At 40.7% G+C, this 13,477-nt stretch overlaps 1 protein-coding gene across 2 annotated transcripts; it reads left to right on the top strand.

Annotated features, from left to right (window-relative positions):
- The first annotated feature begins 8,473 nt into the window (after positions 1-8,473).
- On the top strand, positions 8,474-13,450 carry LOC129208592 (beta-microseminoprotein-like). 2 transcript variants are annotated; one of them, XM_054831549.1, is made up of 4 exons: positions 8,474-8,590; positions 11,596-11,695; positions 12,248-12,350; positions 13,068-13,450. In XM_054831549.1, the coding sequence occupies exons 1-4, from the start codon at positions 8,576-8,578 to the stop codon at positions 13,195-13,197; spliced, it is 348 nt and encodes a 115-aa protein (XP_054687524.1). In that variant the 5' UTR covers positions 8,474-8,575; the 3' UTR covers positions 13,198-13,450. The 2 variants fall into 2 exon arrangements, with proteins under 2 accessions (XP_054687524.1, XP_054687523.1); XM_054831548.1 differs by lacking the exon at positions 8,474-8,590 and having other exon boundaries at positions 11,557-11,695.
- The last annotated feature ends 27 nt before the right edge of the window (positions 13,451-13,477 follow it).

Below are 13,477 nucleotides of genomic sequence, written 5' to 3'. Positions count from 1 at the left end.
AAAATATTAGCCTACGCTAGTTTCACAACAATGTCTTGAGTAAGACTGTTAAAAACCACACAGATGGGATTAATCTAAAATTATTCTCTAAGGTGTTTAGTATTTTGCCATAGTTCCTTCCTCCACAACATTCCAAAAACCAGAAAAAAATTTGCCTTTAGTTACTTTTCATATTCACTGAAATGTGGAATAAAATCCAAAAAGTCCTTTGTTGATAATGCAAAGTTCTATTGGCATAGAACTTTGTGCATTACAAAATGTGAGGTCTGTATGCTCTATGTGTACTGATGCTGAAAATTGTAGGGTCTTACCATCAAGCAGCTTCAGGTCTGGGAGCCTTGCAGATTAGTTTCCACTGAAAAAAAATAAAATAGACAGCAACATGGAACTTGAATGTTCTCTTAGGGGAAATTATTTATTTGTGGTACACACACCAGTCTCTGAGCAGAGAGGGCCATGAATGGCACAATAAAAATCCGCTTTCTAGAAGTCCCAACCTAAACATTACTGTCAGGGTCCCAAAAAGCATCTCACTCCTCAAATTCCTTTCAGAGAGGAATTTAGACAGGTTCATTTAAAGGTTAGAGAGGAGATGGCAACAAGAAAAATCACTTGCTGTTCCTTTCAGAACTTTCCAAACGAACATGGGAGGGAAAGGTATCAAAAATCACATGTCATCAGGGACTAATTTGCATATTAAGAAACAGAACATGTAAGACTGTGAAGAGCTGAGCTCTGATATCCACGCTTACAGGCATGCCTTAGCTCTGGGGCATAGTGCTTCTGGAATCAGTTTGGGGGACAAGTTCTTTCCTGCATGGCCACAAGGCCGGAAGTTAACAGTGGACCAGTGTCCCTTGTAATTCTGCCAGTCCCTTGCAACTGCTCAGCCTTGTGCATTTGCAGCAGCGTGACATGAGCCAGAGGTCTTTTGGTGGGACTCTGAAAGGCTGCAGTGGAAGTGTTTAAGGTGGGATCAAGCAGTCAAGAGGTTACTGCAAGGCCTCTGTGGATTGCAGAGGTGGGCCAGAGTACAGGACACAAAGGGTTTGAGTAAAATATGCACAAGACAGATTTGAGAAACATGGCACATACTGCAATTGCTGCTCTCCTCTGCCCTCCAGTTTGTTTAGAGGAACTAGCACAGCTTAATGGGATGCTATAGTTATGCAGACATGGTGCAAGAGGAAACAAACCTTTATGGCTCTCTTCCTGGTCCTACTTCAGTCTATTTTCTGCTGTGTTGCTCTGTGGTGGAAAAAGCCACTGCTCATCCTGAAATTGCTTGTTAGCCCTGTCTAAAAATTTACTACCCCAGACTGCTGCCAGACTGTAAATTCCCTGATTAGTTATGATAAACCAACACTTAAAACTAGAGACAATAGTGATGTAAGTTTGTTGCTCTACTGTGAAATCTTGCTTACATACAGACTTGGCATCAGAGATATGCCTGAAATTGCAGCTGGCTCTGGGATTTCCCAACTGAGTTGGGGAAACAGATGTAACTATGTGTCTGTAGTTTGCCTCCTCAATGTAGTAATGAAATTAGCAGAGTTTGGATTGAGCAGCGGTGGCTAATCCTGGCATGCTTAGGGGTTCTGTGCTATAGCAATCTGGATGGCTTTCTCCTGGCTTAGGTCCCTAAGTTTCCTTCCTGTGAAACCAAGGCATGGAATGGGGACAAGAAATGGTGGGAGAGGTACTACAAACAGTTGCAATTATCCAGACCAAAGAGCACACTAGGACTCCTTAATCCACCAGATTAAGCATAGGTTGTGTTAGCCTCAAAGTTTGTTCTGTATGTCCACAAAGAAACGTCTGTGAATATCAGCACAAGAAGCAATGGCAAAGCAGAGAAGGTATTTCAGTATTTACACTCTTGCACAAGGTGACACCTATTCCTTGCCACAAACGTGGTCTCAAGTGGGTGTCCACAATAACTTCCACAGGCCTATAGGACTGCACAGAATTTATAGCAGCTGCAGAATGGCTGTAGAAAGCTAAAGGCAAGATGATGCAACCTTGAAAGTAATTTGAAGGACAGTATTGGCTGCTTGTTACGTATGATCACAGCTCACTATCTCTTCACAACTTCTGCAGAGCTAAAAGCAAACATTTTCATTTGGAGTGGCTCCTCACTGCTCTCAAACCAAGTAGTAGATTTTTTTTTTTGTCCAGAAAGTATCCCGCTAAACAACATGGCCAGCTATAAGGAGGTATTGTGTATGCTATCCCCATTCACTGCTAGGCCATATGCAACTCTATTAAAGACAGAATGATTTCTAACACACATACACAGTTTATGAAATAACAAGAAATATTCTTTGTCATACAAGATTATTAGGGGGATCTGATTTTTCTCTTTTACTTACTTATTTTTTTTAATCTGTTTGTGTGAAGCAGCTAGTAAATTCCCATTAGCTTTTGACCATAAGAAACTACAATTTGCAGTAGACAAAGACTTAGAGTTCTAGCATGATATTTAATATAAATCTAAATATAATTCTGTCTTCTTGATAATCTGGGTAATGATATGCCATATAGTTAGCAAGGGTAATTTTTTTCCCCATGGGTAAAAACTTTGGCAGAAGTACTGCTTTCTGTTGCCTTACACTGGAAGCGCTAACAAAAGTTTAAACAGACACAGCACTTGATTAAACTCACAAATATTTACAAGGTAAAAAATGAAAGAGAATACCACAGTCAGCTTTCCCAATAGTTAACAGAAAGCAAATATGTTTTTATAACTTTAGAACAGGATGCAAACAAAAGAAAAAGTCAAGTTACAATTCGAAGATAACCTATATCACACAAGAAAGAACAACACAGTTTGTGCATTGTTCTTCATTTTCCCTGCCGCTCCTTGTTCTCGTGCACAGACTGCGTTGTATGGCTTGGTACAGATACGGAGAGATGTGGTTGTCCAAGCCCGGCAATTGCCAGAACTCTCCAGCCTCTAAGAGATAGTCCGAGCACCTGCATTATCTGCGGGCTGCAAAAGGACTTGGGGGTGAAGAGTGAAGATGCCTCAGTCTCTGGTGCAGAGTGTAGAAAGGAGTGTCTACAAGTAGAAGTTAGTAATATGTGCTGCCACTGGACCGGCATAGGAGCCTGAAGCCCCCTCCTGCTGGAGATTCATTGCTGGTTAATGCAATGACAGAATACACCTCTTGCCTACCAGTGTATTTATTCATTTCAGGGAATTAAAAACCATTTTTTTCCTTTAAAATAATTAATTATAAACTGTGTGTCAGAAATAAACACACTATGATTACCCATGTCACCTAAAAGACCTTGCTGCCATGTACTGAGTCAAATGACTTACTGCAATAAGTTGTTGTGCAAGCAGGAAAAAAAATAACCAGGCTGATAAACTCAGTTTGGGTAACTAGAAATCCTAAAGGAGGAGAAAAAAAAAATCCAGAGCAGAACTGCTAATTCTCTAAAGGAACGTGGACTTGGACACACATGACTCTGTTGGCTCATGGTTTCCCTCACATGGGTTTGATCCTTCTTTGATCCCAAAAGCTCATCTCTCATGGTAAAATCATGGAGGATGGCCATTACCCTGGAGCTCCCTTGGTGTGGGGTAGGAATGCTTACTGTGTGAGGAATGGGGAAAGGTAACTTTTGGGTTCCGTCTCTGGGTTCTGCGGTCCTCCACAATCAGGTAATAAGCTCTGAAACTTGAATCTCTGACACACTTAAGGGAGCCACCTGAAGTAATGCATCAAGTCAGTATCAGAATGAAAAAATAAAAAAGCTCCTGAACCACAGACCCATGGTTTTCTACTTCAGTCTTCAGCAATACTTTGAAACATTCACAGGACTAGTGAATAGTGCTACCCTCCCACTTTTGTAAACAGATCAAGAAATTGAACTTCATCTATCAATTCATATATCATAGCTGATAAAGCAACACAGAGCCAGGATGACTGTGAACTTATGTTATATATAGCAAAGCCTTTCACCAAGCGTGTGCTTGAGAACAAGGAGTGGCTCCACTAGAAACAATGGAACTACCCACATGGCTAAAGCTAAGGATATATTCAGTGCTTTTTGCTTGATCCAAGCCCTAAGATCTCATCTGAAGGCTGCAGAAATTAATGGGAGTTTTCCAGATTTTCTCAGTAGGCTTCAAACCTACTAAACCCTCCACTAGACCAGGTTGCTCAAAGCCCCATCCAGCCTGCCCTTAAACACTTCCAGGGATGGGGCATCCACAACCTCTCTGGGCAACCTGTTCCAGTGCCTCACCACCCTCATAGTGAAGAATTTCCTCCTGATATCTAATTGAAATCTACCCTCCTTCAGCTTAAGGCCGTCACCCCTTGTCCTATCTGCCCTTGTGAACAGTCCCTCTCCAGCTTTCCTGTAGGCCTCTTTAGGTACTGGAAGGTGCTATAAGGTTTCCACGGAGCCTTCTTTTCTCTAGGCTAAACAACCCCAACTCTCTCAGCCTGTCTTCACATGAGATGTGCTCCAGCCCCTTGATCATCTTCATGGCCCTCCTCTGGACTTGCTTGAGCAGGTCCATGTCTTTCTTAAGCTGGGAACCCCAGAGCTGGACACGGCACTCCAGGTGGGGTGTCATGAGACCTGAGGAGAGTCATCTCCCTCAACCTGCTGGCCACACTTTTTTTGACGCAACCCAGGATGCAATTGGCTTTCTGGGCTGCTAGTGCACATTGCCAGCTCATATTCAGTTTTTCATCCACAAATACCCCCAAGTCCTTTTCTGCAGGGCTGCTCTCAATCCAATCATTGCCCAGCCTGTATCCACATTTGGGATTACTTTAACTCAGGTGCAGGACACCTTACACTTGGCCTTGTTGAACTTTATAAGGTTTGCATGGGCCCAGCTCTCAAGCCTGTTAAGATCCCTCTGGATGACATCCCTTCCCTCTAGAGTATCAACCACACCACTCAGCTTGGTGTGGTTAAACGTGAACTTTACATTTAAAAAGAAAAGAAAAGCATATTCCTTTTTATGTGAAACTGGATACATCAGAATTATACATGCTTAGATGAACAGCTGAAGGCAGCTACAAAGGGAATAAAGCTGTGGGGCAGTTCTAGAAGCATGCAAAAAAATTCTTGCTATGTCCTGTGTAAACTTATTCATGCTCAGAGAATTCATTCCTGGAAGAGCAACATTGCCTCTAAATCTATTAAAGGATCATGACTTTAATTGCTGCAGATGGACTGCTGCTGCAGAGTATACATCAATCCTGATATGCAGAAGTGGCCTCTCCTGACCACAACAGTGGCAAATCTAGTCTAGCAGGGTATAATATGGTGTTTCTCTCCAAGAACATTATTCTAAACTCTTGCTTATACTCCAGAGTTCCTTAACAGTAATGAATTTAAATTAGTTTATTTAAGCCAGTGCAAAAACATTTAGTTGCACTTAAAAGGAATCTCTCTAGCAGTTTATCTTTAGCTGAGAGGGAATTTACTTAAACTATTACCAAACTCCTACTTAAACCTATTATTATGTTTAAATTGACATAAAGTTTACTACACTTAAAATAAAGGAAGAGCATCTGGTAGGTTTTACATCCATTTAACTAGAAGATTTTTAAATAGCCTGGAAATGAAACCGGAGGAATGAGGCTTTTCTCTCTCTAGCTCTAAAAACACCCTTGACATACAGCCTGGTAACAACAGATTACTGTGAGCTGCAAATTGCTGGTGGGTCATGAAGCAGGACTGTGGGGACAGGACAAGGGTAAATGGCATCGCCTTCCTTTCCATCACCCCAAATCAACCTGCCTTTTAGAAGGTCCTATACAAGTACTTCTAACCAGTACAAAAGTAATACCATAAAGGCTGAACAGGATAACCTTTTGAAAGATTTCTCCAGGTGTCAACACTTCAGAGAAGACTCTTTCTGATAAGCTGAAAGAGACCAGACATGTTTAGCAGCATTCAACAAGGAAACTAGGAAAGGTCTGAGTATGAAATCCTTAGCAGCTGTCCTACCAACAAAGCCTTAAACAAGTGTTCTGCTTTTTAGTAGTCTGGCATTCAGAGAAGGCAGACCTTCAATGCTGTGTGTTGTCATAACCCAACTATCAACTTCATAGGAATAATGCAAATGACCAGAAATGGCTGAGGTGATCACAAGGATGATACACTTTTCACAGGAGGGCTTGTCAGGCAGTTTTGTCTGTCTTCATGCTATGTGACAACTGGTGAAAAGCAAATTAATGCAGTGCCATGGAAGCAATCATTCTCCAAAGAAAGTGTATTAAAAAAGCAATGGAGAAGTAGATGGATCTAAGACTTTAGGAAGAGACTGAATTATTTTAAAGTAAGATCTGCATGTCCTGAGGCAGGAGGTTCAAAGGCACTTAGAGGAATGTCAGCCTACCAGCAGACAATCAGCAGCGCAGCTGGCAGGGCTCCAGCATCTTCAGCAAGAACTCATTGGCAGAAGAATAAGGTGTTCTGCCTAACAAGTGCTTTGAAAGCAAAAAACAGTCTTGCTTTGAGCTCTCTATGAAAAACCACAAAAGAACTGGCATAAAATTTCCTGTCAAGCCCAGGGTGACCTGGGGATAGCAAAGCCTGGACATGGTAGGTGAAGGGACGGCAATGCTGTAAAACTGATGCAAGCCATAGGTTGGTGCACATCGTCTAGAGTTTCTCTAAACTTGTATGACATCCTTATATCAAGTGATCTTGGAGAAAATATAAAATCATTGCTGATAGGATTTGCAAACAATGCTTAATGTGACAAATAATGACTAAGTCTGATCGCCTTGATGGTGAAATCCATGCTTTAGAGATTTTTTTTTAAATTTTGTAGGAATAGTTTTAAAACTCTGTAAAACATAAAATCTATATTAACAGCAGTGCCCCTGAGAAGAATTTAGAGATGGAAAGCAAATATTTTGTATCTAGAAAATTATGGTACTTAAGGCAGCAGATGTGATCCCTGGATGTATACACAGGAAAGGCATTATGTCCTTCATAGTATCTGGGGTCATTTCCACAACACCTACAAGCTTTCATACATTCTTCTATACTCAGATTTGAAATGAGATACTGTCAGATTGGAGACTGTTCAGAAATGGGTTACAGGAATGAAAGGAAATCTGTGCTGCACAACTGAAGACTAAAACCACTGTACTCACATGAGAGAAGTTATAAGATGACTTGACACTCTGTAAGCACAGACAAGAGGAAGATTTTGATGGTAAAGTACTACTATCTAGTATGCCAGAAGCAAAGGGTGAGAAGGGAAATTTATTGAATTTTCTCAATGACATAAACATGATTTTAATGAAATGAAAGTTTTAAAACATGTAGTGATTCTATCAGAACAAAAAAAAAAGTCAGGTGTATAGTCTGTAAAATTGAATGCTTAGTAACTTTTCATGAATTATGTATTTCTTACTAAAGGATTATCAAACCTGCACAGACTTCCACTTCAGCATTTCCTCCAAGGTGGTCATGAATTATGTCATGTGGTTTACTTAATTTTTTATTTATTTATTTTTGCTCCTGATGAATTCTTAAAGTATTAGTACTCAGAAATACATAGTGCATAGAAGGAAATGAATGACCAAAAAAAAAAAAAGCCCCAAATTATTTAGCTTGTAGTACTGTCAAATTTTATTGGATTTATTTGTCCAGAGATTCTAAAGGTAATCTTAAACTTACATGCCAAATTTCCTGTAGCTGGTGATAAATCTCCCACAGGAATGAGTTTCAAACTGCTTGCCAGCATCTGTAGCAAAGTATTTCTTTTTGAAACATAGGTACGGCCACAGTCTGTTACTTCATTTTAAAAAGAGGTTGCAGGAGCAAGAGAAAGCAGAGTATTTGATCGGCACTCTGAAATTTATCACTGCTTGTGAAAGTATTTCGCACATGTAACAGTGATCACATACTCTATCACAGTTCAGGTCAAAGCCTGAACAGTCCCACAGGAGCAACAGCAGGCTTTTGATTTGAGAGGAAATCCTTATTTTAGTTGAGGAGAAAGAGAAATATTGTAATGTGATCCAACTTTGACCAAGATCTGAATGTTAAGAGGTTTTAATACTGGTAATGGCCAAGTACCTTCAGTTATCTTACAGTGCACACCACAGCATTAAACATGATTATGCAAAGATCTGGCAAAAGCTCCCTAAAGCTATTAATACCTATTTCCCTACTCTAAAGCACATTCCAGCCCACTGGTTCCAGAAATGGTCAGCATGCATTTCTGCCACAGCTAAAAATCACCTAACCGTAAAATACTGCCTGCAGCACAGCTATCGATACTTGTATTTCATCAGAAAGGCATTTCTTCTAATCAAAATTCTTCCAAGGAATACGAAGTTCCAGGTTCAACCTTTTACCCAGGTCAGTGCTCTACAGAATCAAACATTTTCACATTGCCAGCTGGCAGAATTTCAGTGATTTCTTCATAAATTTCAACATAACTGCATTTGAGTTGAGTCAGCTTTTTTTTTCCTAGACTTGAATTGCTCAACATAAAGGCACCATAAAATATTTGCTCTCAGATTCCACATAAAGCACTTGCAGAGTTCTTCTGGAGACTTGGAGCTTTTTGGAAGCCATGCATTCCACAATGGTAAGTCAAAGGTTTAGAATTTTTTTAAAAGGAGGATACAGATAGTGATTTGCTTTAAAACTGCAAAAGAAGGATATTTAAGAGAATCACCTAATTATATATTTTTAAGTGTGGATGTATTCTATTAAAAACTGCAAGATGCAAAGACAGACAGACACCTTTATGAAGATTACTGTGAATTTTGGTCTTTGCTTTGTAATTCTTTGCAAGAAACTTGCTGGTCTTTCATTTGCTGTTATCCTTTTCTCAGAAATGTTTGTGAAAATATTGAGAATTTTGTAAACATTTAGGACCGTGCTTTCAAAACTTATAGATGTGAAATACAGTTTAAAATATAGCCGCTTTAGAATTAGAAGTGTAATACACAGTGTATTTTGTTGGCATTTTTCTTTTGATCTGTCAAGTTGTGTCCTGTTTCAGCTCTTCAAGCCTCCAAATGTATTTGCAGAATCTGAATCAACAGTTAGATAATGCTAAATAGACAGGCAAAGCCTTATGGCCCAGTTTTCCTCTAATTTATGTTCTCATAATCCCCAAAGGTAGAGACATCAATTACTACCTTTTCTGAGATTCTCAGGAATGGCAAAGTTTTACAGAAGAGACAGTATTTTCTGTAATACATGTAGATTCATAAAGGGAGAAATTATCAACTACTTATTTCTCTACCTAAGATTTCCTGAGGCCTTGTCTTATACTCAGACGAGACTTAGGCGAACAAAGTGATCTGGTATCTCATTCCACATTAATTCACCCACTTTTAAAGGCCATTAAATCTAGTTTGGAAGATTCTGTTCTGCAAGATGACTGGTGGCATCCCCTTTTTAAGAGAGCAAACATGCAAAAAAAAAAAAAAAAAAAAAGATTCCTTGAAGTGCCTTGCTCACAGACAGCCCAGAACAACACAACTCTGATGTTTAATGAAAAGCCCTCAGCATCAGTGTAACAGTAATACTCTGCCATTTCTAATAAAGGACACTCTTTCTGCCCATGCTTTCTTACCTGTTTGATATCCTCTGTGCTCTGCCTACTTAATGTGGGCCCTTTACTGCTAACTGTTGCTTAGCTGATGTCTCCTTTGATTGTTACAGTGTAAGGCCACTTCAGACAGCAATTTGGCAGCACAGACTTCCCCTTCTGTTTCTGTTAGGTTCAGTGGATGGTCCAGATCTTTGGTCTTTAGAGAGAGGAGCGTGCCCAAGTTCATCTAACTGGCATTTCTAGGAATAGCAAGATAAGGACAAATGTTGGAGCAAACACAGGATAAAACATTCACAGAGGACAGCCCATCATAGCAAAAGAAAGATTTTAGTCTTTTTTATAAAAACATGGGTGACAGCAGTAAGACCTCTGGTAGAACTGGCCTGTGCTGTTGCAAACACCTGAACCAGTTTGGAGGAAACCCACCACCAAACTCAGGATGGATGACTAATATATAGCAAGCAGTATCCCAAGCATGTTGAGATCCTCTGTGGAAAGCCACGATTGCCTGAGCTCTCAAAGCCCCGGATAGCTGCACAGCACAGACAGCCCCACAGATCCATGCCAAATGTACATGGAGCCTCAGCAGAAACCAGCTGCAATGTTACATCCTACAACTTCACGGAACAGGAGTTGCCTAGACAATTTTCCTTTGGCCAGGCACCACAGAATAGCACAGTTTAAGAGTTTCAGCCTTTCTTCTTAACTTCTTATTCTGGCTATGGTCCTCAGCATGGCAACTGGTTCTATTCTACCCCAAAGCCTCAGGATCTCCAAATCATAGAACCACTATGGAAATTAAGCATTACACCCTTCTCTGACCACTCCATAGACCCACCTCCTCCCTTTCACTACCTATAAATGTCCCTCAGCTGTGTAAGAAAGCAGCACATCAAGGATTAAAATAGCAAGTGTTTTCCACAGCAGACAGAGGAGATTTCCCTTGACTCACCATCTCCCTAAGGTTCAGGACCTTTCAGTGTCTTTTGACATTCATGATTCACGTAACCCAAGGTAGACAGCAGAGCTGCCTAAAAACAAAGCCTCTCACTGCTGTTTTAAACCCCAGTTTCAAGTAGCAACCGCCTCTGGAGTTCAGAAGAGTAACTTGGAAACATCTACTCATTTTATAATCCTTTCATGTTAATCTGCAAGTGCTATCAAGAAAATTTAAGTAACTACCTCTACTACTTCTCAGTCTCTGGCCATTCTTAAACCTTTGGCTTAAGTTACCCAGTTTGAGCAACCCATCAAAATAACCCTGTGCTCTCTCACGCTTCTCCAGTTCCTCTACCCCAGTATAAACAGCATCACAACATTATGCAGGCTTTTTAAAAAAAAGTCCTGGTTGTTAAGCAGGTCCCAGCAGACATCTCTGAAGAGCTCTTAGAGATGTTTAGCTGTTGCCACTGCTAGGCAAAAGGAAGAGTATACTGTGACATGTCCAGACCTGTGCACCCATGGTTTGACAAGATGGCTCATGTGCTGCTAAGCAGATGATACAGCACTGGAATTCTGCTCTAAGACACTAATTTGAGTCTCTATTCTCTACCCAGCCACCTATTTCAAAAAATTTGCTGGAATATAATTAGGTGTGGGACGTCCACTCCGCTGCCAAATTTGTAGAAATCGCTGTACCTAAAAGTGAAGCAATGGGATGCTATACAGACTGATTTGCTGGAGAAATAGCTAAATCTGACTCAAAGACAATAAATAAAGTACTAGTAAGAGTCTGACAGGGCTTTCAAGTGTATAATACTATTGAAGCTTTTTGCAGTTTCTAGAGATTGGACTTTGGCAGAGAGTGATGCTGCTGACACATTTATGTCATATCATCTTATCTCTTCCCTTCTAAAGGAAAAAGTCATCAATGCAGTGAAATATCTGGAATGCCCTTTTCCAACATCTTCATGTACACATAAGGTTATCTCTAATTTTTGCTTCAGGTTCACTGACTTAGCTTTTGAAAACAAAGATAATCAAAGTGGAATTAAATTCATGCCATGGGCTCTGTGTCTCTTTTACAGAAGAGCTTTCTGGCTTTCCTTGCTGCAATGGGCATCGTAGTGACACTGGGTGATGCATACTGCTTTTCTAAAATAAACAAGGCAGAGGAGGCAGACAAAGGTAAGAACAGGGAAGGTCCTCTCACTTCATTGTTCTGTGGTAGCTCAGCTCTATGCGGAGCTGCCAGGAAGGGCTCAAAATACAAGGGCGGGGGGGGGGGGGGGGGCAGGGGGGAAGAGATGTTGGAAAGCCGTGAATAGGAGGTTCCAGCACCAAGTTTCCAAAAGTAGGGGAAAACAAAGTCTTCCCCTGGACTGAGTGTGATTGCAATATTATTGCTATTGGTGGTGGGTTGCTATTGCTATTCCAGCACACAGAGCTGATGCTGCAGTTGAGAGTAGTTCTGAATAAAGTATGGTGGCAGACCTGGGTGTTTGGTTGCTCACTTTCACTCCAAATCTGTCACACTGAAACTGTCTCTAACAAGTGAAAAAGAAACAAGTTCAGGCTCTCAAAAATAGTCCAAGTAATAACCTGGAAAACAAAATTACTTCTACTTTACTATTGCCAAGAAAAACACTTTCAGAAAACTTGCAATCATAATTTTTAAACTTTTCAATCTTTATGTGGAGGCTTAAAGAACATATTTTCTTTTGCTGCTGTCTTATGCAGGCTGTATCCTGGATGGAAAACTGTATCCCTTTGGAGACATCGCTAGGACAGATAATTGCTTTAGATGCAGCTGCAGCCAGGATGCAATGCGTTGCTGCTCCCTGTAAGTTTGAACTTCTTGATAGCATGGTTGCCCATAGGCAGATCACAGCTTTCCATTTGCTGGGAATAAATGAGTTTCTAAGGGCACAAGAGAGCCTTTCCTTACCCTTGTCACAGAGCTAGTGCAAGCCACATATAGCTCTTGATCATTTGGATCCTTGGCTGTGTTTACCTTAGCTCACTTTCTGCTGACTGTGAGCATGGGAGTGGACACAGGCCCTTCCAGATACATCCAGTTGGTGATCGCCTTTAATTTTGAGCAACTTGTGAACCCCTCTTACACTGCAGTTAAGTCTTTTCTTAGCAGGGAAAGTGAGGGTATAAATGGCTTTATTATGATCATCACCTTTGCTCAGGTCACAGTCTGTCAGGAAACATCTACCACATTCTAAGCAAACCGGCAATAATGAAAAATTAATGGAAAAGAGGTAAAACATGCTGAGACCATGCTTATGTCATACTGTGGAGTGCTGTGCTAGAAATCCCTATGCTAGTGCTGAGCATACTGGTGCATCAAACATAGCGCAGTGCAGCAAGGCATCATTTGAGGCCCTGGAAGCTGTAGCTGTGTGGCACTCAAGCTAGCTAGGCTGGTCTTAGGCATAGTTTCAGAGGTATCTCACTTAGCAGTAGTTCAAGCTGTAGTCACTGAACCACTGAAGTATTGAATCTTTTATTACTCTCAGTCTAACATTTGCTTTCTCTTTGCCAATGACAGCTTTCATACTCCTATTGGTTTTGACAAAGTGAACTGTAAAGTCGTTTTCAACAAGGAAAGCTGTGACTATGATGTGGTGCAGAAGAGTGACCCCTCAAAGCAGTGCCCTATCTTTTCTCGTGTGGGCTAACAACCCACCTGCTCCGAACCTGTCTACCCTGTGGAATTCCTCCCCTTCCTACAGATGCTTTGTCATCACAGAGAAGCTCGAAGACATGGGAGATCTCGTAAGAGTAGTTCAGCAGCTCACTTTTAATCTCCTAATTGTTCTAATTCAGTATACAAGATGTATAATCAGATACAACGTCTCCTTTCTGTCATTACTTGCATTGGTATCACTGAGCTTTTTTGAATACAATAAATCCAGATGAAACATCCAGAAACACTTCATAATGATGGCTCTTTTTATA

The sequence above is a fragment of the Grus americana genome, chromosome 7, assembly GCF_028858705.1.
Source record: "Grus americana isolate bGruAme1 chromosome 7, bGruAme1.mat, whole genome shotgun sequence".
Taxonomy (NCBI): domain Eukaryota; kingdom Metazoa; phylum Chordata; class Aves; order Gruiformes; family Gruidae; genus Grus; species Grus americana.
This window is presented reverse-complemented; position numbering and strand designations above follow the sequence as displayed.